The sequence below is a fragment of the Dasypus novemcinctus genome, chromosome 17 (genome assembly GCF_030445035.2).
Source record: "Dasypus novemcinctus isolate mDasNov1 chromosome 17, mDasNov1.1.hap2, whole genome shotgun sequence".
Taxonomy (NCBI): Eukaryota; Metazoa; Chordata; class Mammalia; order Cingulata; family Dasypodidae; genus Dasypus; species Dasypus novemcinctus.
Window position 1 is genome coordinate 66,604,891 of NC_080689.1, and position 22,538 is coordinate 66,627,428.

The following is a 22,538-nucleotide window of genomic DNA, read 5'->3' on the forward strand; positions in this document are numbered from 1 at the left end:
ATGGAAGGTCCAGGGTTCGATTCCCAGGGCCTCCAGATCCATGTGGTAAGCTGGCCCATGTGCAATGCTGCCATGAGCAGGAGTGCTGTGCCACACAGGGGCACCTCTGCGTAGCGGTACCCCACAAGCAAGGTGTGCACCCTGCAAGGAGAGCCGCCCTGTGTGAAAAAAGCACAGCCCATACAGGAGTGGTGCTGCACACATGGAGAACTGACACAGCAAGATGACGCAACGAAAAAGAGATGCAGTTTCCCAGTGCTGCCTGATAATGCAAGCAGATGCAGAAGAACACACAACGAATGAACACAGAGAGCAGACAATGGGGCTGGGAGGGGGGGGGGGGCAGGAATAAATAAAATAAATCTTAGAAGAAAAAAGAAGAAGAAGAGATCAGGTTCCCTTAAAGAAGTATCCTGCAATCACTTAGGTTCGTACAGTAAATCTTCTTCCTAGTCTTTCCCAAAGGGACCCATAACTATTAACCATGGTAACTGAGACTGAGCCTGGGTGAGAAATATCCAGATCTCTCAGGCATTATTAGTTACTGGCCCTGAGTCAATGCTAATCCCCAAGGAACCAGAATTTGATTCTGGTCTACCAGTCAGGTGGGGGCTTATGAGAGCTCAGTGATGGAGATCTGGCTAGAAATTTTCCTCACAGTGTCCTAGTGGATCTTCAAATCTATCTTGTATTTATGTTCCTAGTTGCTGAGTTTATAGTAGAGATATTCAGCTACTGGCAGAAAATATACACTGGTTCCTGACCCAGGGTATTATGTCTACTATGGTAGAAAATATGGAAGTCTTTGGAGACCCCCCTCTCTACCAAATTATAAACTAAAGACAATATCATGACATTGGGGGAATCTTGGTGATGAGGCACCATCAAAGATGTGAAAGATCTGAGTGGTGATTTTCATCACATCTCCATTTCACTTACCTTTTTGGTGTAGGTCTTGGAGAATTTTATTAGAGTAGCATAAGCTTAATCATGTAGTAACATTAATCTTTAATTGAACCTGCTGATTCAAATGTGATATTTTTCTGGGTAAAGATCAACCTAGTTCTTAGTATCGAGTTGGCAGCCATTAATTTGAAATTGCCTTTTTTTCTATCTCCTAATAAGCAGAGAACATGAGAAGTGATTTGCTTTCACCTGGTAGGGTCAGCTATCTTGGCTCTGGGCTATTTCAGCAGTAGAGAGAATCAGAAGGTGGAAATTACTCTATGACAATACTTACCTGCCTCAGCCCAGGCCTACAGCCTCATTGAGATGCTTTAAGATGGAAACTAATTGATAGATGGCTTTACAGTCTACATGATATGCTGGCAACAATAGAAAGGACTGACCATGGAGGAGGGAAATCTCAGTGTCTGCTTCTCCTGGAAGAAGAGATGGCATCAAGTCAGCAATATGCTGATTTCTGGGCTGTGCTAATGGCCTGGGAAGGTGAAAGATTGGAGAATTAGTGACAAGCACATTTGAAGAAGAGATCTGTGGATAGACCTCTCTGAATGTGCCCAGGGTACAAGGTCATTTCTGTCCCAGGTAAAAGCTCACCAATAGGCCCCCACTGCAGAAGAGGCTCTTAATAATTAGGTGGATAAGATGATCTACTATGTGGATGTCTGTCAAATTCCATTCTTAAAAATTTCGGAACATGCCCAAATGGGCATCTGAACCAAGTGGTCTTGGTGGCAGGGATGGGTGATATATATATGTATATATATATTCAGATATATACATATATATATTCAAATGTGTATATATATATTCAACAATATTGATTTCCTTTCACCAAATTTGATGTGGCTATCACCTCTGAATATGCCCTGAACAGTATTTGTTAAACTTTAATGGGGCTAAGAATCACCAGGTGGTGTTTTTAAACTGCAGTTTCTGATTAAATAGGCTTGAAATTCTGCACTTCTAACAAGTCCCCAGGAGATATCAATGCTACCAGTCCCTGGACTACACTTTGAATAACAAGTTCCTGCTTCTCCTTTAAGAGTCAAAGTCACAGATGGGATCATCCAAATAGCTAAATCTAAGTCACATGCCCTGACTACTAGGTGGCAGGGAGAGGGATGATCTTCTCCCTTCTCTCTGTGTAGTGGGGAGCCCTCTGTCCCAGAAGGGAATAGGAAGAGCATTTGTAGTCTGGGCAGAAAAAAAACCAAAAAATGTAAAACATCTACTCCAGACCCCTGTTAAATCACTTTACTCCCTCTCTTGCTCCTGGTCCTTCTGCTGCATTTGTTCTGCAACCCCACCATGTCTATGTAATCTATTCATTCATTTAATATACATTTTCTGAACTCCTATAATATGCCAGGCATGAGGGATACATTGGTAAAAAGAAATGACAAGGAGGCAGCCCTCATGTGGCTTATAGTGGGAAGAAACAGACAATACTCAAGTGAGAAAATTAAATGATTCCAGAGTGCCAAAAGTGCTGTGAAGACAACATGACAATGAAGACCTGGGGGCAGCTACATCAGATAGGATGAGCTCAAACCTGAACAATGAGGCCACAAAAACAGCTCTAAGAAGAATGTTTAAGGCTGAGGGACCAAGTGAAAAGGGCTGGGGCAAGGAAGGGTTTGGTTTTGAGAAGCAAAAGGAGTCCAGTGAGACTAGGGTGATTGAGCAAGGTGGAGAGAGTGCTAAATTGGATTGGAGAAGTAGATGTGGGTCTAGCACACAGGACGCTATGCTCAGGGCTTTGGAATTTAATTTGAACATAATAAGGAGCATTGGAGGATATTTAAGTAATAGCATGAGAAGAAACCATATATATCCATATATATATTTGAGTGCTCTCTGGAATGAGAGGAGAATGGATTGTAAAGGCAAGAATGAAAGGAAGGAGATCAATGAGGACAGGGAGCAGTAGTCCATTGAGAGATGATTGTGGCCTGGACTAGGAGGAAGCAGAGCATATGGAAAAACGAAGGCAGATTTGAGATGCATTTGGTGGGTTAAAGGAATAGGGAGTCACACGTTGTTTAGATTGGAGCTCTGCTGAGCGATGGTATCCACCTATTGCAGTGTGCCCTTGTTGATTTCTAGCACTTCCATGCCTTCTCTAATCTTAGCAAGCCTTCTATTCCACCCTTCCTGTCATTTTCAGAAGTTGGTAATCCTCGATATTTCACAGATAAAAGAAAAGAGAGGTACTTGGCCACCATCGTGCATCAGCGTTGCTTGGGAGTGGCGTGTGTCTGTGTCCAATACAGACTTCCTAAATCTTATTCACTGGGTGGTAGGAGCTGGGATTCTTTAAAATATACACTTCAGGTGGTTCTGATGAAGGTGGTCTGAGGCCCGCACTGTGATAAACATGGATAGAAACCATGAATTCACTCGACCTCTTGCTCCACTCTTCTAAGAAAAACATACATTAACACTTTGCTCTGCGCTATGAGGAAGCCACATGCTTCCTCTGAGGATAAGCTCTTTACCTGAATCATTCACCATCCTCTCTGCCTTTATCAGTTCTCCACCCTCCACCCACACACCTTTATTTCTAGCTTCACTCTCTTTCTTTCCAATCTCAATCTCCTCAGCATACTACCATATTCAAGTCTCTTTCAGTTAAAAAAAATCTCCCTCGACTCCATGATTCCCTTTTCTACCCTAACTACTACTTTATGGCTTTCCTTTCCTTTAAACTCTTCCCTTCTACACTTAATGTCTCAACTGTTGCATCTGGAGTTTGCTCTCACCATTCCATCAAAACAATTTTTTGTGCAAGTGAGTCAACTTCCTAGGGCTTCTGTAACAAATGACCACAAACTAGGTGACTTAAAACAACAGGAATTTGTTCCAGAGGCTAGATGTTTGCAATCAAGATGTCAGCAGGGCCATGCTCCCTCTGAAAACCTTTGGGGAGAATCCTTCCTAGCTTTTGGTGATTCCTGGCAATCCTTGCCTTTCCTTGGCTTGTGGTAGCATAACTTCAACCTCTGCCTCCATCTTGCCATGGCCATCATCTTTCTTTGTCTGTCTCTGTCTTCATATGATGGATGTTCTCCTCTTTGTGTGTCTGTCTTTATGTCTCTTATTATTTTTTAATAAAACTTTTAATTTTTTTCTTTTTCTTTTTTTAAAAAGATTTATTATTTATTTATCTCCCCTCCCCCCCCCCTCAGTTGTCTGCTCTCTGGGTCCATTCACTGTATGTTCTTCTGTGACCGCTTCTATCCTTCTCAGTGGCACTGGGAATCTGTGTTTCTTTTTGTTGTGTCATCTTCCTGTGTCAGCTCTCCATGTGTGCGGCACCATTCCTGGGCAGGCTGCACTTTCTTTTGCGCTGGGTGGCTTTCCTTACGGGGCGCACTCCTTGCGCGTGGGAACCCCTACACGGGGGACACCCCTGAATGGCAAGGCACTCTTTGCGCGCATCAGCACTGCGCATGGGCCAGCTCCACACGGGTCAAGGAGGCCCCGGGTTTGAACTGCAGACCTCCCGTGTGTAGGCGGACGCTCTATCCATTGGGCCAAGTCTGCTTCCTGAAACTTTTAAAATTAAAGTTAATAGATCACACAGAACATTACATTAAAAAAACATAAGAGGTTCCCGTATAACCCATCCCTACTCCCCTACCCCCATCATTTTTGTAAATTGTATTTTTTTTGAAGATTCATACATCACAAAAAAAGGTTACATTATAAAAAACATAAGAGGTTCCCATATACCCCCCATTCCCCTACCCCACTCCTCCCATACCAACAACCTCTCCCATCATTGTGGCACACTCATTGAACTCGGCAAACACACTTTGGAGCACTGCTGCACCACATGGATAATAGTTTACTCTGTAGTTCACAATCTCCCCTGGTACATTCAGTGGGTTATGGCAGGATATATAAAGTCCAGCATCTGACCCTGCAATATCATTTAGGACAACTCCAAAGTCCCCAAAATGCCCCCTCATCACATCTCTTCTTCCCACTCCCTTCCCTCAGCAACTACTGTGGCTACTTTCTCCTTGTCAATGATACAATTTCTTCTATTAGTAGTCATAAAAGTTTTATAGTAGAATATCAGTAAGTCCACTCTAATCCATATTTTATTCCTCCATTCTGTGGGCCCCGGGATGGTTATGTCCACTCTACCTCTATATTGAGAGGGGGCTTAGATTCCACATGGCTGATGGATGCAATTCTCCTGCTTGCAGTTGTAGGCACTCCCAGTTCCCTGGTCTTCTCTTCTTACAAGGACACCAGTTACATTGGATTAAGGGCTCATCTTACTCCAGTATGATGCCATCTTAACCTAGCTAATTACATCTGCAAAAAGGTCACACTCCAAGTTCCTGGGGCTTAAGACTTCAATATATCTCTTTTGGGCACCCAATTCAACCCATAACACAAAGTTACCAATAACATCTTAATGCCTAACTTAATAGATAATTTTCTGTCATTTTATCTTTTGCTGCATTGGATACTGTTGGCCTCTTTTTCCTCAAAACCCTTTGATTTCCTGTGTACCAGAATACCACTCTTTTTGTGTTCACTTCCTATCTTTCTGGCAGCACAGCTTTTTCTTGGTCTGTTTCCTCCTCTTTCTTTTGGAATATTTCTATTTCTAGAGTTCCAGCCTTACCCCTTTTCTGTTTTACTTTGAGCCCATGACTTCTACTAACACCTGTAAGTTGGATATCACCAACCCACCCCACCCTCTTTCCTGAGTCAAACAGCCAACTGAGCATCCTTACCTGGTTATCTCTCAGGTACCTTAAACTCAACATGCTCAAAATTGAGCTCATGATTTTCCCTTCAGACCTTTGTGCTCCCACTACTGTATTTCCTTCCTCAGCTCAGCTGCCCCAAGCCATATCCTGGGATTTATCTTACTTCTTCCTCTCCATCTCTCCTCTTCACTTCCAGTCACTAGGTCCAATAGATTCACCTTCTATGTAGCTTTTACCTCTGTCCTTTCCATTGCCATGCCACTTTCCTCATCAGGTGCACTAGCTTGGCCATAGGAAGGTTGGTGAGAGGAGGCTGCATTTCTCCTTCCTAGCACGGTGCCTGGTACTAAGAAGCACTCCAATAAATCTTTGACCAGGAGGCACTATGCCTCAGAACAGACACCAGAATTCTCATTAACTGGGAATGTACCTCTCTCCTAGGAAGTATAAAATGGGCCCAGAACTAACATAGCAGTTGGTATCTTTAGTTTAACGTGTCAGTGCTCTCTAAAGATAACCAGCAACACGCCTATTGTTAAACAAAGTTGAATTTATTGTTTGTTGTGACAAGGGAGAACACACACCACCGGGAATGTTTGGATTTAAAGGATTTGGGCTGGTGTTAGGTGATTTGGGGGAAGGTTCAAGGAAGCAGAGCTTTACTCTGAATGGGATATTGTCCGGAACAGGGGTTAATTCTGTGATTGGGAATGTTAATGAATCTTAACTAGAAGCAGAGAATAAAAGAGTGAGGCTAAAGCTAAAATTGGTACAGAAGCAGCAGTCATTCAAATGAGCTGGACGTGGGTTGTGTTTGTGTTGTTTGTGGTTTGCACTGTGACTTTTTTTTCCTGTGTTTGGACAAGATTATAAAGTGGTCTTGGTTTTTTGTCTTGCTTCATCAGAGTCACAGAGGGTCTTCATATGATGTTGGTGTTCCGTGAGCTTGTTTATGCTCAGTAGGAGAACCCCATGGCAGAGCTATGAATGCCAGGCTAGTTCCTAACAAAAGAGCCATAACCATTAGTGGCAGGCCAGTTCCCAGATGCCAGAGGTTGATTTTCTCAGTCTGCCCATTTTGGTCCAGGGCAGACAAAGTCAGGCCACAGGACATTAATCAATGATATTCAGGCTTTCACTATTGCTGAGATTATGCTGACGCAGAGAACGCGCCTGTAGTTGGACTAGGTTTATCCCTTCTTCTCCTTCTGCCATAGCATGAGTTGTTGAATAATGACACGACAATGCCTGCACAATAACATTTAGGACTCTGGACAGTCAACTTCAGCAACTTATGATAAGTCTTAAGGCGAGGGGCACAGATTATAAAACCCTGGCAATGGGGCTGATGTGCCTCAGTTGTTAAGAACTAGCTTCCCACATATGAGGTCCTGGGTTCAATTACTGGCCTCAGTACTTCAACAAACACACACACACACACACACACACACACACACACACACACACACAAACACCCTGGCAATGAAATTATGCCCTGGAATCCAGCTGGGTCTGTTTTACAGAGTTGGGTGGCTTTTTCTTTTCACCAAGTCATGAACTGCTTTACTTACCTGTAGTATATAAGTGCGGTAAGAATTGTTGGCTAAGCACAAACTCCCCCTTGGCTAATCAAGAGGAAATCATTGGCTATGTGATTGCCCAAGAAAACTCTGGCTAATGAATTCAAATTTAACTGGCTTTTCAGGCTTCTAAAGCAGAAGTGTCATTTTTGATGTCTGTGAAGATCAGAGGCCAGTTTTGTACCACATTTTTCGAGTTGTATAATCCTATTTATGGGAATTTCATTCAGAGTACATGTGAAGAGAGTTATCCGTCTGAGTTTTTCCAAGTAGTCTGTGTTTGCCTCAAGTTTTGGTCTCTGGGGATCATCAGAGAAACATGATCAATTGGAGGGGTGATAATTTTAAACACCTAAGAGTCTCTAAAAATTAGCTTTAATGCACAGAATAAGCCAGAGTGTGGTAGGAGGATGTAGCCTAATGCTCACATAAAAAGAATATTCTAGTGGGGAATGGGCTATCTTTGTAGGTTAATTATCTCTTAGCATATCAGGATTGAGCCAACATTTTATCCCTTTAGATGGGCAGACTCCTTGGAGTTAAATAAATTCTGTGAAGCAAGCTGGGGTGCCTCTAAAGAGAATAAACGATTGTAACAGGGATAGCCACTGTATTATTTTCTATTCTTGAAGGGCTAGGTTTTTCTGATAAGGTTGTAATGACCTCAGAGAAACATTTTGTTGAGGTAGGGAACAAGGTCCCATTATTATGATTGAAGTTTGTTATCAATTATGTGAGAAAAGCTTAAGTTCTAGAAGGGAACTATTGAAGAAAATCTACCTTGTGAAGTGTTTAAAAGCACAGCTATCAAATTTTGTCAACAATTTAGTTAAACTAAGAGCAGTAGCTACACTTTGAGAAAAACCTACCAGAGATTTGTTTTTAAGTGACAGAAGACCCTAGGGAAACAAAGGTAATAGAATGGCGATAAAAGATCATATTAAGAAATCATTTTGCCAGTTAATAGAGGATGTGAAAGTACGATAATAGGCAAGATTAACAGTACAGTAAAGGCTGCTGAAAGATCAGAAAATAATCTTGTTCTATATGTTTTGGGTATAAGCTACCCACTTTCACAGTCAGTAGCTTCTGGAGAATTCCCAAGAATCTTTAGATTGAAGTTTCTAATGAAATGGATGTCCAAGAGCCAGAAGAAAATGATGTATGTAGTTTTAGTTGGGTCACATCAATCCAAGGTCTTTTCCAGTGAGTCTCAAGGGAAGTTTTTCTCTGATAATTTCTCAGAAGACCAAATCTCTATATTTCAGGTCAGGCAGAGGTTGCTTAGATGAGTGCTTTGGAAATGCAGCTTCTACCTTTTGGTGATAAAGCAGGCATTGCCATGAGTCATCTGCAATAGTCATAATAAGAAATTAGAAAGAATCTAGTATTGGAAGTAATTCCTAAATATATGAGGCAGCCTGGTATTAAGTCAGAAGGAGATAATTTATGGGTTCTAGAATGGACTGACCTTACTGCCATCAAAGCTTATGGAAGTATGTTGGGCCTTGAAAGTTGAGAGTTTCTGAGAGTTTTGATAGTTATTTGAAAAATTCCATTAATTTTATTTTTCCTGAAACTTGTGGATGATAAGGGTAGTAGAGTTTCTAAGTAAAAGTTTATTTAAGAAACAGTTATTTAAGAAATAATGAAATGTGTCTCCATGTTACTGGAAAGCTACATTGGGATTTCCCAAGTCAGGAATATGAAATCAAGTGATATTTTCCTCTCATTGTAGCCATGGGTCTCCAGGAAGGAAAAGCCACAACCAATCCTAAGATTATTTAGAGGTCTTTAAAGGATTGGGTTTTTGGCAGATAGGGCATGCAAACTTGGCAGTACCCCTAAAATTAACCCACCAATGTTAATTCAGTATCATTGCCAATTTATCTTTGCCATTGCTATGAAGAAATTTTGCTGGACTCCACTTCTACTATGGCTATTTCCTTAGGTGCTAGCTAAGCTTCCCAGGGTTCTTTAATTTGCCATCTGCAGGTTCCTCAAGTGGTCAGGAAATGTGTTTCTAAAATTTCAAAGTCCTTGACTAAGAGCAAATCATGTGTACTACCAATCTAAATATTTGCTCTTTTTCCCCTTTGTCAACTGGAAGGCCTGAGTGAAGGCATTTCCTGGACTGGGATGGCATATGGACCCAGCTACTTACTAGTTAAGAGACTTTGGGCAAGTTACTTTTGAGTTTTAGATTCTTTAAATGTGAAACGGAAATATATTTATCTCACAGTTCTGTGAGCATTTAATGAGTTCTACGGTATAATATAGTCAATAATACTTACCACTAAGTCCTTTAGCTTCACATTGAATATCTCCTTTAATATATACGGATATCCATCCATATAGACAATAGGCTTATTTTCCTCTCTTTATAGACGCCAACAACCACACTGTTGCTTTAACCCCTCTATCGACCCTGATACTTTGTTAGGTTCATGTGTAGGCACGCAATCTTAAATAATTCATAATTTGCAAACTTGATTATCATGAGTTTGTCCTACTGTCCGATTCCATTTCGTTGCAGGGGCAAAATTCAGTTTTGGTCCTGCCCGGCCCAGCCGAGGGCCAGATTCTCCTCGTGTAAGCCCTCTGCGCCCTAGGAGGACTCCAGTCCAGGTTTATTGTGAGCTTACAGTACTGTGAGCCAGGTCCCCGCCGGTGACGGGGACAAGGTGGTAGCGTTGCGGGTTGCAAGCTCTCTACCTCAGGCCCTCGCGCCCTCGTCCGCGGGGCGTCCCTAGCAACCAGCGCGCTCACCGCCCGCCCCGCCCCGTCCTGGCGGCGCGGCGCGGGGCGCCAGGCGGCGGCGGTCACTGCGCCTGCGCGCGGCCGCAACCGCCAGTCAGCTCTCGTCCCCTCCCCTTCCTCCCCCCTCCCCTCTCCACCTCCCTTCCCCCCCCCCCCCTCAGCCGCGGGGAGCGAGAGGCCAATATGGAGCCCGAGGACCTTCCGTGGCCCGCCGAGCTGGAGGAGGAGGAGGAGGAGGAGCCGGAGAACTTGGATGAGGACGACGTGGTGATGGTGGAGGAAATGGAGGAAGAGGAGGGGCCGGAGTTGGGCCCGAATTTTAACTACGAGTTCCAGCGTCGGGAGAGCACGGACGAAGAAGTGGACGAGGAGGACGACGAGGCCAGGGCCTGGCTGCAGGCGCCCCCCATCCGGGCTTTGCCTCCGCCGCCGCCCCCGAGGCGCCACTACCCGGAGGGAGAGAGGGCGTGCCCGGAGGAGGTGAGCGGGGCCGGGAGGCGTGGGGCCGCCGTCGGGGCCGGGCTGGCGGTCGGTCGCCCCCGAGCGCCTGCCGCGCGCTCCGTCCCGGCTGCCTCCTGCACCCGGGGCGGCGGGGGCGCGCCTCCGGCCCGCTCGCTGCCTGTCGCGTAACAGCCGGTTTTAAAAGCGTGGAGGGACCGTCTCGTCCCTTGCGCTCCGACTCCTGCACAGGTTCTGCTTGACTACTCCAAGGCTCGAGTTTTTTCCTGGCAAAGACATTCCTTGTTTCCTAGTGCCCGCTACCGTGGGTCTTTTGGACAAACCAGGTGTTCCCAGAAGCCCATATTCCCTGAGAGCGTAGTTAAGAAACGCTTTGGGGAGGAGGCGGGGCTTGTCATGCCCAAAAGCGCGGTTCAAGTGTGGGAGTGGAGATGGTGGTTGCCCAGGGAATATCTTGTTGGGAAGAAGATTAGATTAGTTTGCCTGAAGTGCAGGGCTCACCCTGAGCGAGTAATGTGACCAGTTCGTCTCGAGAGGCTCCCGGCGGACTGTGCTTCTGTGCTCCCTCATTTAGTAGCAGCAATAAAGGGAAATACTGCTCATTAGTGAAATAAAGCCGGTAGGAGGGGCTTGATTGAAGGCGGCTTATACTGTATTCCAAACCTCAGAAAAACTGGAAAACACAAGGTAATGCACGGTGGAGAAAGCTGATTTTATGGTTGGCCTGCAAAATTCATTTCGAAAATAGCTTTGCATTTAATTATTTTTCTTTTTCAGGGGCAAAAAAAGAAAGTTTCCTATATAATTCAAATGTCAAGTCACTAGACATGTATTAAATTTCTACTCTGTGTAAAAGGTACATATGGGACAAACAGAAGCCTAAAGTTTCCCTGGGCCTGCTGTTGAAACACGATGTAAATAGTGAAGAGCGAAACAATAGAAAAGACAGAAAAAGATCAATGCTGTTTTATACAGTGGCCATTAACCAGTTCTTACCCTTTAAATGTAAATTTTAGTTAAAATTTGAAAAATTCCATGCCTCTGTTCTAGCCACTGATGGAGGCTAGTGGCTTCCATATTGGACAGTGCAGATACAGAATGGTTCCTCATATTGTGATGCTATAGTTTGTTGCCTGGCCAAGAGCAATAGTTGTTTTGTCTGGAAAATATTTCAGTGGGTACGTAATTCGTTGAACATATATTTATTGAGCATTCACCATGTGTCAGACATTGTGCTGGATGCTAAGGAAACTTTGGTGAACCCAAACAGCCTTGGTCCCTGCCTTCTTGATATTCATGGTCTATAGAGAGGGAGGCAAGCAAAATTCAGATGGTTACATTAATGAAAGTAAAACTGATGGGTACTAACATCCTGTGAAAGCGTATAGTAAGGGCATCTGACCTTGTCAGTGAGGCATCCCTGAGGTAGTTGTAATTGACGAGGTCTGAAGGCAAAGTAAAGTTAACTAGGCAAAGAGCATTCCAGTTGAAGGAGAAGCATATGGGAAGGTCCAATTTGTTAACGAGAACATGGCATTTTCAAGGAACCAAAGGCACAGAATGCAGGTTTTGTGTGCCATATCAGGGATTTGGGATTTGATCCTGAGGACAGTGAGAAGTCACTGAAAAATGTGTTTTAAGCGAGGGAGCATAGGGTAATATTTGTGTTTCAGAAACATTAGTAACAGTAGAGAAGAGTAGCATCAGGGCGGCTGTGGGGAGTAGCAACAAAAGAGTCTGGATACTAATTAGGAAACCATTGGGGTATTTCCAGGCAAAGATGCTATTTTGGAATCGGAAAGTGTTGGTGGATATAGGGAAAGTGGATGACTTGAGAGCTATTTAAGAGGTAAAATCATCAGTCTTAATAATGGATTGGAGTTGAGGGCAAGAAGGTGTCAAGGTGTAGGTCATTGGATGAATGATTGTGCCAAATATTTAGATAGGGCATTTATTTATGGCATGGGTGGTGGTGGTAGGAGGTGATAGGATTGGTTGGGGTGAGTGTTAAAATTATGAGTTTGCTTTTGGAGATCAGAAGAGAGGTCTGCGCTGGACCTTTCAAGTTATCTACATATAGACAGTAATTGAAGTCACATTTGTGGATGAGTTCTTTTAACTCTTTAAATTTGTTCTGTGATTTCTTGTTTGAATAACTTTTAATTTTAAACTTGGTATCTTCAAGCCTAGAGTTGGATTTATTTATTAACCCGCTTTAACTCTCATTACAGCCAATGTGAGAAAATTATTCTATTTAAATGTTATGTGTGTTATAGAAAATCTTACTTCTTAGAGCTCTTTTTTTTTTAAGTGAAATCTGATGGTTCGTATTTACTTAGAGAATGTGTGGAGGTGCAGATAGTGTTTTGTATTAAAGATATTTTTAAGATGATATGAGTATTAAGATAATTTTCTTTGGAGGTCATAATTTATTAAAATTTATTGGGTATAAGTTGGAAAGTGTTTAAACGAATACACGTTTTAACGTGTTCCTTGCTAGAAATTTGTGAACTTTGAATATTTTCAAAGATGTGTTTTGTATATCATTTAATGCAGTGTAAAGTATTTGAAGGATGAGTCAATAATTAGGAAACATTAATTTCATTCAGTCTTCTCTCAAGTTAAATGACAAAATTGTAATGTTTGATTCCCTCATATATCTCTTGTTGGTGATACGGGTGTTCCAATGGTGATGTATAAGGCAGTGACTGAGTTTGTAATCCTAGTCATGAGCCTGAGCCATGGAACAGTTTAAATTCAAAGCAATATGTGACCAGTTAAAAGTGTTACAGCCTTGTCTTTTTAAGTGAGTTCAGAGAAGACAATGTTTCAGTACCTTTGTTATGCTCTTCTTGGTGAATCATTTCAAACACCTCCTTGTAACTCCTAAACATAAATCACCGGGTCGTGCTAGGGAAAACCATTAAATTCTGTGGGCTAGTATCACTAGAAATTCTTGGTCTCCATTTTTAATTGAACCATCAGTAGTGCTTGAAAATTTTATTGTTTGCTGGGTCAGTTTCTCCCCTATCAGCAGATAACCCTTTACAATATTTCATTAAGGAAGGAGAGAATACAGGCCTGAACTCCTTCACCTTCCTGCTCACCATTTCCAAATTTGTCTATAGTGAATAATTCTTAGCTTTTTTAGACCTTTTAATCTGCATTTATATTAATTCTTGATATTAATCTGTCCTTGTATTCCTAGGATAAAAACTATTAGTTATAGTGTGTTTTTATCTTAACTGCTGGATTTTATATGCAGATACTTCATTTATAAGTGATAACTGGTTGTAAGTTGGTTTGTTTTTGAACTGTCTTTATCAGATTTGTGACATCAATATTAAGCTATTTTTTGAAAAAGGAACTGGGACATTTTAAAGCTTTTTCTATGCCCTGAAACAATTTAAGTAATATGGGAATTGTTCTTGCATACTTGAAAAAAATCTCACCAGTGAAACTATGCCTCTAGATTCCTTCCAGGATTTTATAGTGTCTATAGGCTTTCTTACTTGGGTTAATTTTGGTAATTTGTAACTTTCCTAGAAAGTAATTCATTTCAACAGGGTTTTTAGTTAATTATAAAACTGTATTCTTTATTTTTTTCCATTGCATCTCTGGTGGTTTCCATTTCTCATTCCTAATTTTGTGTAATTAACGTTTTCTTCATTTTTCTCTTCATTTGACTCCTGGGAGTTTATTTATTTTCATACATGGAAACTGTTCTTGGATTTAAGTTTAATTCTACAACTTTTCATATTCTAATTCATTGTGTTGTCATCTTTTATTATTTTCCTTGGTTTGTTTTGATTTTTTTATTAAACTTGATTTCAACATTCAAAATATAAAATAACAGACAAAAGGCAGCTTAACAATTCATGGAAGCTTTACTTTAAAAAAAATAGGTCAAGGCACATTTATCATATTCCATCCAAATAACAATTGTTTCTCCAGTTTTCTGAAAGATGGATAATTAAGCACAGATTGGTCAAATGACATGACCAAGGTCTCCTTCTTAATGAAGAAAATGAAAAAAAAATTTATTGATTATAATCATATCCCATAAAAATCCTAATTTTTTTTTACCTTTACCCTTGATATAATGCCTTTTTGGCTTTGCTGCAAAATATTACCATTTTATTGTTAGCTATAGTCCATAAGTTACATTAGTTTTATTTTTCCCATCTATCACCATATTCTTTTATTTTAAGATTTATTTTTCATTCATTTTCTCTCATCCCTGCCCTCCCCCCTGTTGTCTGCTGTCTGTGTTCATTCGCTGTATGTTCTTCTATGTCTGCTTATATTCCTATCAGCGGCACTGGGAATCTGTCTTTTTTTGTTGCGCCATCTTGTTGTGTCAGCTCTCTGTGCGGCACCATTCCTGGGCAGGCTGCACTTTTTTCGTGCTGGGTGGTTCTCTTTACGGGGTGCACTCCTTTTTTTTTTTTTTTTTAAGATTTATTTATTTTTATTTATTTAATTCCCCTCCCCTCCCCCGGTTGTCTGTTTTCTGTGTCTTTTTGCTGCGTCTTGTTTCTTGTTTCTTTGTCCGCTTCTGTTGTCGTCAGCGGCACTGGAAGTGTGGGCAGCACCATTCCTCGGCAGGCTGCTCCCTCCTTCGCGCTGGGCGGCTCTCCTTATGGGTGCACTCCTTGCGCGTGGGGCTCCCCTACGTGGGGGACACCCTGCATGGCGCGGCACTCCTTGCGCGCATCAGCACTGCGCATGGGCCAGCTCCACGCGGGTCAAGGAGGCCCGGGGCTTGAACCGTGGGCCTCCCATGTGGTAGACGGACGCCCTAACCACTGGGCCAAAGTCCGTTTCCCATGGGTGCACTCCTTGTGCTTGAGGCTCCCCTACGTGGGGGACATCCCTACGTGGCACGGCACTCCTTGTACACATCAGTACTGCGTGTGGGCCAGCTCACCACATGGGTCAGGAGGCCTGGGGTTTGAAGCCTGGACCTCCCATATGGTAGGCGGATGCTCTATCCGTTGGGCCAAATCCGCTTCCCATATACGATGGTTTTATGCTCTTAAAAATTTTTTTTTTATTAAAGAAGTTGTAGAATTACAGAAAAATCATGCAGAAATACAGAGCTTCCATATACCACTTTATTATTAACATCTTGTGTTAGCGTGGCACATTTGCTCCCACTGATGAAAGAACATTTTTATAATTGTGCTTTTAACTGTAACCCATGGTTTACATTATCCTTTTTTTTCTTTTTACTTTCTCTCCCCTTCTCCTCCACCCCTACTAGTTCTCAGCTCTCTGTCTCCATTTGCTGTGTGTTCTTATGTGTCTGCTTGTATTCTTGTCAATGGCACTGGGAATCTGTGTCTCTCTTGCATCATCTTGCTGCGTCAACTCTCCGTGTGTGCGGCACCACTCCTAGGCAGGCTGGACTTTTTTTGCACAGGGCAGCTCTCCTTACGGGATGCACTCCTTGTGCGTGGGGCTCCCCTACGTGGGGGACACCCCTGTGTGGCACAGCCCTCCTTGCGCACATTAGCACTGTATGTGGGCCAGCTCACTACATGAGTCAGGAGGCCCTGGGTTTGAACCTGGACCTCCCATGTGGTAGGCGGACGCTCTTATCAGGTAAGCCAAATCCACTTCCCTCCATTTCTTTTTGATTCAGTTTTCATAATAATATTTCTAGCAGTTTTCCCATTTATGTTAGTAATAATATGGGCATAAGAGCACTGATACTATTATATATTTCATCTTGTGAAATATTTTTAATATTTTTGGTTTTTTAAACTTTTGTATATTTAATAATTGAAAATATAAAAAGAAAAAATAAAAGGAAAACAGTTGAATAAAAGCATTCTCAATTAAATGTACTAGATATCTATAAATTTTTTTTTGAATCATACAATATGTTACAGAGTATGTTTGGTTCATAGTAATGCAATCATACAGTATTTGTCCTTTTGTGTCTGGCTTGCTTCACTCAACGTAATGTCTTCCAGGTTCATCCATGTTGTCATATGCTTTAGGACTTCATTTCTTCTTATGGCTGCATAGTATTCCATTGTGTGACTAGACCACAGTTTGTTTATCCATTCATCTCTTGATGGACACCTGGGTTGTTTCCATCTTTTCTCATTCATGAATAATGTCTACTATGAACATCAGTGTGGCGATGTTTCCTCGTGTCACTGCTATCATTTCTTCTGGGTATATACCCAGTAGTGGTATTTCAGGGTCACGTGGCAACTCTATATTCAACTTTTTTAGAAATTGCCAAACAGTCCTCCACAGTGGCTATACCATTCTGCATTCAATCCAACAGTGAATAAGTGTTCCTATCTCTCCACATCCTCTCCGACACTTATAGTTCTGTGTCTGTATAACAGTGGCCATTCTGATAGGTGTGAAATGATATCTCGTTGTAGTTTTTTTTTTTTAAGATTTATTTTTTATTTATTTCTCTTCCCTTTTCCCTTTTCCCCCTCCATTGTCTGCTCTCTGTGTCTATTCACTGTGTGTTCTTCTGTGTCCGCTTGTATTCTTGTCAGTGGCAACGGGAATCTTTGTCTCTTTTTGTTGTGTCATCTTGCTGTGTTAGCTCTCTGTGTGTGTGGCGCCACTCCTGGGCAGGCTGCACTTTTTTCGCGTGGGGTGGCTTTCCTTTCAGGGCGCACTCCTTGTGCGTGGGGCTCCCCTATGCAGGGAACATCCCTGTGTGGCACGACATTCTTTGCGCGCATCAGCACTGCGCATGGGCTAGCTCCACACGGGTCAAGGAGGCCCGGGGTTTCAGCCGTGGACCTCCCATGTGGGAGATAGACGCCTTATCTGTTGGGCCAAGTCTGCTTCCCCTCATTATAGTTTTGATTTGCATTTCACTAATCATGAGTGATGTTGAGCATTTCTCCCTGTGTTTTTTTGCCATTTGTATTCCTTCTTTGAACAAATGTCTATTCAAGTCCTTTGCCCATTTTTAAATTGGGTCATTTGTCTTTTTATTGTTGTTGTAATATCTCTTTATATATCCTGGATATTAAAACCTCATTGGATTTGTGATTTCCAAATATTTTCTCCCATTGAATTGGCTGCCTTTTCATACTTTTGACAAAGTCTGTGAGATGCAACTGTGTTTAATTTTAAGGAGGTGCCATTTATTTATTTTTTCTTTTGTTGCACATGCTTTGGGTATAAGGCCCAAGAACCACCATCTACCACAAGGTCTTGAAGATGTTTTGCTACGATTTCTTCCAGTAGTTTTATGGCCCTGGATTTTATATTTAGATCTTTGTTCCATTTTTAGTTGACTCTTGGATAGGAAGTGAGATAGTGGTTCTCTTTCATTCTTTTGATTATAGATATCTGTGGGAGGAGGGGCACCCGGCTTGCCTCAGTGGCAAACAGTGCGGCAAGAGGTGACACCGCCTCTGCCCACTGGGCCTAGACAAGGTGACCACGCCTGACTAGGCCTTTGCTGCTAACGGCTAGCCGGCACCGCCCTCCCCCTTCCTATCTCCCGCCTAGCCCAGCTCTCACTTCCCCTCCTCCCTCCCTTAAACCTAATCTCTTAGGACGCTGTTTGCCCAGCAACAGCTTACAACCACCTATCAGCTTAGTAACAGTGTCAGCCTATCAAGAGTTAGCACATGCTCTACTGGCCAATCACTAGCCCAATGCCAGAACATTGCCTTATATGGAAACAGCATTTGCCCTAGCCAATCAGAACCTGCCACACCACTCCCCAATCCTATAAATCTGCATCCCCCTCCGCAATAAACCAGACTTGTGCCATCAGCCTGTCTCTGCGACTTCTTCCTGGGTCGTGCGCCCTCCACGCCTTCGGAGCCCCCGAGGGAAGCCTCAGCGGCCGTACGAGGCTTTCTTCCCCACGCCGGGGACCCCTCTCGTCCCACAACGGGACCCCACTTGTCCCTTAACAGGGACCCCGCTCGTCCCACAACGGGACCCCGCTCGTCCCTTAACAGGGACCCCGCTCGTCCCACAACGGGACCCCACTCGTCCCGCAACAGGGACCCCGCTCGTCCCTTAACAGGGACCCCGTTTCATCCCTCAGATATCCAGTTGTCCAAGCACCATTTGTTGAAGAAACTGTTTTATTCCGTTAACATTAACTTGGGGGAGTTGGATTTGGCTCGATGGAAAGAGCATCCGCCTACCATATGGAAGGTCCAGGGTTCAAACTTAGAGCCTCCTGACCCGTGTGATGAGCTGGCCCACGCGCAGTGCTGATGCGTGCCAGGAGTGCTGTGCCACACAGGGGTGTCCCCTGCGTAGGGGAGCCTAACACACACAAGGAGTGCACCCCGTAAGGAGAGCCGCCCAGCATAAAAAAAGTGTAGCTTGCCCAGGAATGGCGCCACACATATGGAGAGCTGACATAGCAAGATGACGCCACAAAAAGAGACACAGATTCTAGGTGCTGCTGACAACAATGCAAGCGGACACAGAAGAACACACAGCGAATGGACACAGAGAGCAGACAGTTGGGGGGGGCAGGGAAAGGGAGAATAATAAAAAATAAATCTTAAATAAAAAAACAAAAAAATCACATTAACTTGGTAGGTTTGTCAAAAACCAATTGACTGTATAGGTGAGGGTTTATTTCTGGGTTCTCAATTCTATTCTGCTGATCGATGTGTCTGTCTTTATGCAGTACCATGCTGTTTTGACCACTGTAGCTTTGTAATATGTTCCAGGGTGCGGCAGTGAAATTCCTGCCAGGTCACTCTTCTTTTTTAGAATGCTTTTGGGTATTTGGGAGCACTTTCCTTTCCAAATGGATGTGGTAATTGCTTTTTCTATTTCTGTAAAGTAAGCTGATGGGATTTTGATCGGTATTGCATTGAATCTGTAAATCAGTTTCAGTAAGATTGACATCTTCACAATATTCTTCTAATCCACAAACACAGAATGTCTTCCCATTTGTTTAGGTCTTTTAAAATTTAGCATTTTTTTTTGTAGTTTTCTGCATATTGGTCCTTTACTTCTTTGATTAAATTAATTCCTAGGTATTTGCGTATTTTTGTTTGCTATTGAAACAGTTTTCCCTCTGATATCCTCCTCAGATTGTTCAGTACTAGTATACAAAACCATTACTGATTTTTGCATGTTGGTCTTGTATCCTGCCACTTTGCTGAACTCATTTATTAGCTCGAGTAGCTTTGTCATGGATATTTCAGGATTTTTTAAGTATAGGATCATGTCATCTGTAAACAGTCTGAGTTTTACTTCCTCTTTTCCTATTGGGATACATTTAATTTCTTTTTATTTGCCTAATTGCCCTAGCTGGAACTTCTAGTACAATATTGAATAACACTGGTGACAGTGGGCATCTTTGTCTTGTTCCCAATCTTAGGGGGAAGTTTTCAACCTTTCCCCACTGAGTATGATATTGGCTGTGGGTTTTTCATATATACCTTTTATCATTGAGGAATTTTCCTTCTATTCCTATCCTTTGAAGTGTTTTTATTAAAAAAGGATGCTGGATTTTGTCAAATGCCTTTTCTGCATCGATTGAGATTATTATCATGTGTTTTCTTTTCCTTCAATTTGTTGATGTGGTATATTATGTTGATCGATTTTATGTTGAACCAGCGTTGCATACCAGGAATAAATCCCACTTGGTTGTGATATATAAGGCTTTTGATATGCTGTTGGATTCTGTTTGCAAGTATTTTGTTGAAAATTTTTGCATCTATGTTCATTAGAGAGATTGGTCTATAATTTTCTTTTCTTTTTTTTTTTTATTTTTTATTTATTTCTCCCCCCTTCCCCCGTTGTCTGCCCTCTGTGTCCATTTGCTGTGTGCATGTTCTTTGTCTGCTTCTGTTGTTGTCAGTGGCATGGGAATCTGTGTTTCTTTTTGTTGCGTCATCTTGTGTGTCAGCTCTCTGTGTGTGGCGCCATTTCTGGGCAGGCTGCACTTTCTTTTGCGCTGGGCAGCTCTCTGTATGGGGCGCACTCCTTGCATGCATCAGCACTGCACGTGGGCCAGCTACACACTGGTCGAGGAGGCCCAGGGTTTGAACCATGGACCTCCCTTGTGGTGGACAGACACCCTATCCACTGGGCCAAGTCCGCTTCCCTAATTTTCTTTTCTTGTAGTGCCTTTATCTGGCTTTGGTATTAGGGTGATGTAGGTTTCATAAAATGTGTTGGGTAATTTTCCCTCCTCTTCAATTTTTTGGAAGATTAAACGAGATCGGTGTTAATTCTTTTAGAAATGCTTGGTAGAAGCAATCTGGTCCTGGACCGTTTTGATGGCAGATTGAATCTCTTTAGATGTGATTGGTTTGTTAAGTTCTTGTATTTTTGTAGTGTCAGTGTAGGTTGGTTGTGCATTTCTAGGAATTTTCCCATTTCATCTAGGTTGTCTAGTTTTTTGGCATACATTTTTTCATAATACCCTTTTATGATTCTTTTTATTTCTGTGGGGTCAGTCGTAACTTCCCCCCTTTCATTTCTAATTGTATTTGCATCTTCTCTCTCTTTTTCTTTGTTAGTCTAGCTAGGGTTTATCAATTTTATTGGTCTTCTCAAAGAACCACCTTTTGGTTTTGTTGATTTTCTCTATTGTTTTTCTGTTCTCAGTTTCATTTATTTCTGCTCTAATCTTTATTATTTCTTTCCTTCTGCTTGCTTTGTAACTGGTTTGCAGTTCTTTTTCTAGTTTCTTTAGTTATTCAGTTAAATATTTGAGTTTAGCTTTTTCTTTTTATTTAATATAGGCATTTATGGCTATAAATTTCCCTCCCAAGCCTGCCTTTGCTGTATCCCATATGTTTTCATATGTTGTGTTCTCGTTTTCATTTGTCTCAATTTATGTACTGATTTAATTTGTAATTTCTTCTTTGACCCACTAATTATTTAGGAGTGTGTTGTTCAGCCTCCACACATTTGTGAATTTACTTTTTTCTTATTATTGATTTTCAATTTCATTCCATTATCATGTGAGAAGATGTTTTGTATAATTTCAGACTTTTTATATTTATTGAGAGCTACATTGTGCCCTAACATGTGGTCTATCCTGGAGAAAGATCCATGGGTACTTGAGAAGAATGTGTAACCTGCTATGTTTGGATATAGTGTTCTGTATACGTCTGTTAGATCTAACTCGTTTATCATATTGTTGAAGTTCTGTGTTTCCTTGTTGATATTCTGTCTAATGATGTGTGTGGGGTGTTAAAGTCTCCAGTGATTATTGTAGAGATGTCTATTTCTCCCTTCAGTTCTTTTTTTTGTAACATTTAATGTAACATTAAAAAAATATGAGGTCCCCATATATTCCCCATCCCCCTCCTTCAGTTCTTCTAGCATTTATCTCATGTATTTTGGGACACTCTTGGTTAGGTACATAGATATTTATGACTATTATATCTTCCTGGTAGATTGTCCCTTTTATTAATCTATAATGGCCTTCTGTACCTCTTATAACTTTTTTGCATTTAAAGTCTATTTTGTCTGATATTAGTTTAGCTACCCCTGCTGTTTCCTGGTTACTATTCACTTAGAGTGTCTTTTCCCAACCTTTTACTTTCAGCTGGTTTGTATCCCTGAGTCTAACGTGAGTTTCTTGTAAGCAGCACATGGATAGCTCATGTTTTTTTATCCATTCTGTCAGCCTTTATCTTTTGACTGGGGAGTTTAATCCATTCACATTCAGTGGTGTTACTGTAAAGACCCTGTTTACTTCCTCCATTTTATTCTTCGGCTTTCATATGTCATATCTTATTTTTGTGTGTCTTTTTAATTCTTTTGGTTATCTTTTCTGCAATTCTTTCTTCTATACTCTCCTCGAAGCCTATCTCTTCTGTCTTTTTCTTTCAGATTCTAAGGCTTCCTTTAATATTTCCTGCAAAGGTGGATTCTTTTTCATGAACGCCCTTAGTTTCTGTGTGCTTGCGGATAGTTTATACTCACCTATATGTGAAGGACAATTTTCCTGGATAAAGAATGCTTGACTGGCAGTTTTTCTTTTTAATATCCTAATTGTATCATGCTACTGTCTTCTTGACGCCATTGCTTCTGATGAGAAATCTGT

At 41.9% G+C, this 22,538-nt stretch overlaps 1 protein-coding gene and 1 long non-coding RNA gene across 7 annotated transcripts in view; one reads left to right on the forward strand and one right to left on the reverse strand.

The window, feature by feature from the left end:
- Positions 1–8,294: 8,294 nt before the first annotated feature.
- Positions 8,295–9,981, reverse strand: LOC131274020 (uncharacterized). Its single transcript, XR_009181222.1, has 2 exons — positions 9,574–9,981; positions 8,295–8,630 (listed from the first exon to the last, which is right to left on the reverse strand). It is a non-coding gene; the product is annotated as an uncharacterized lncRNA (long non-coding RNA).
- A 128-nt stretch (positions 9,982–10,109) lies between these two features.
- Positions 10,110–22,538, forward strand: part of ALMS1 (ALMS1 centrosome and basal body associated protein) — a 315,125-nt gene continuing 302,696 nt past the window's right edge. For 5 of the 6 annotated variants that reach the window (XR_011646196.1, XM_058278919.1, XM_058278922.1 and 2 more), the window contains exon 1: positions 10,205–10,519. Coding sequence is in view for 5 of the 6 variants with exons in the window: in XM_058278919.1 (XP_058134902.1) it covers positions 10,223–10,519 (297 nt within the window). In the remaining variant the exon portion in view is untranslated. Of the gene's footprint in view, positions 10,520–22,538 lie in introns of all 6 variants that reach the window. The other variant, XM_058278920.1, reaches the window with a different exon arrangement.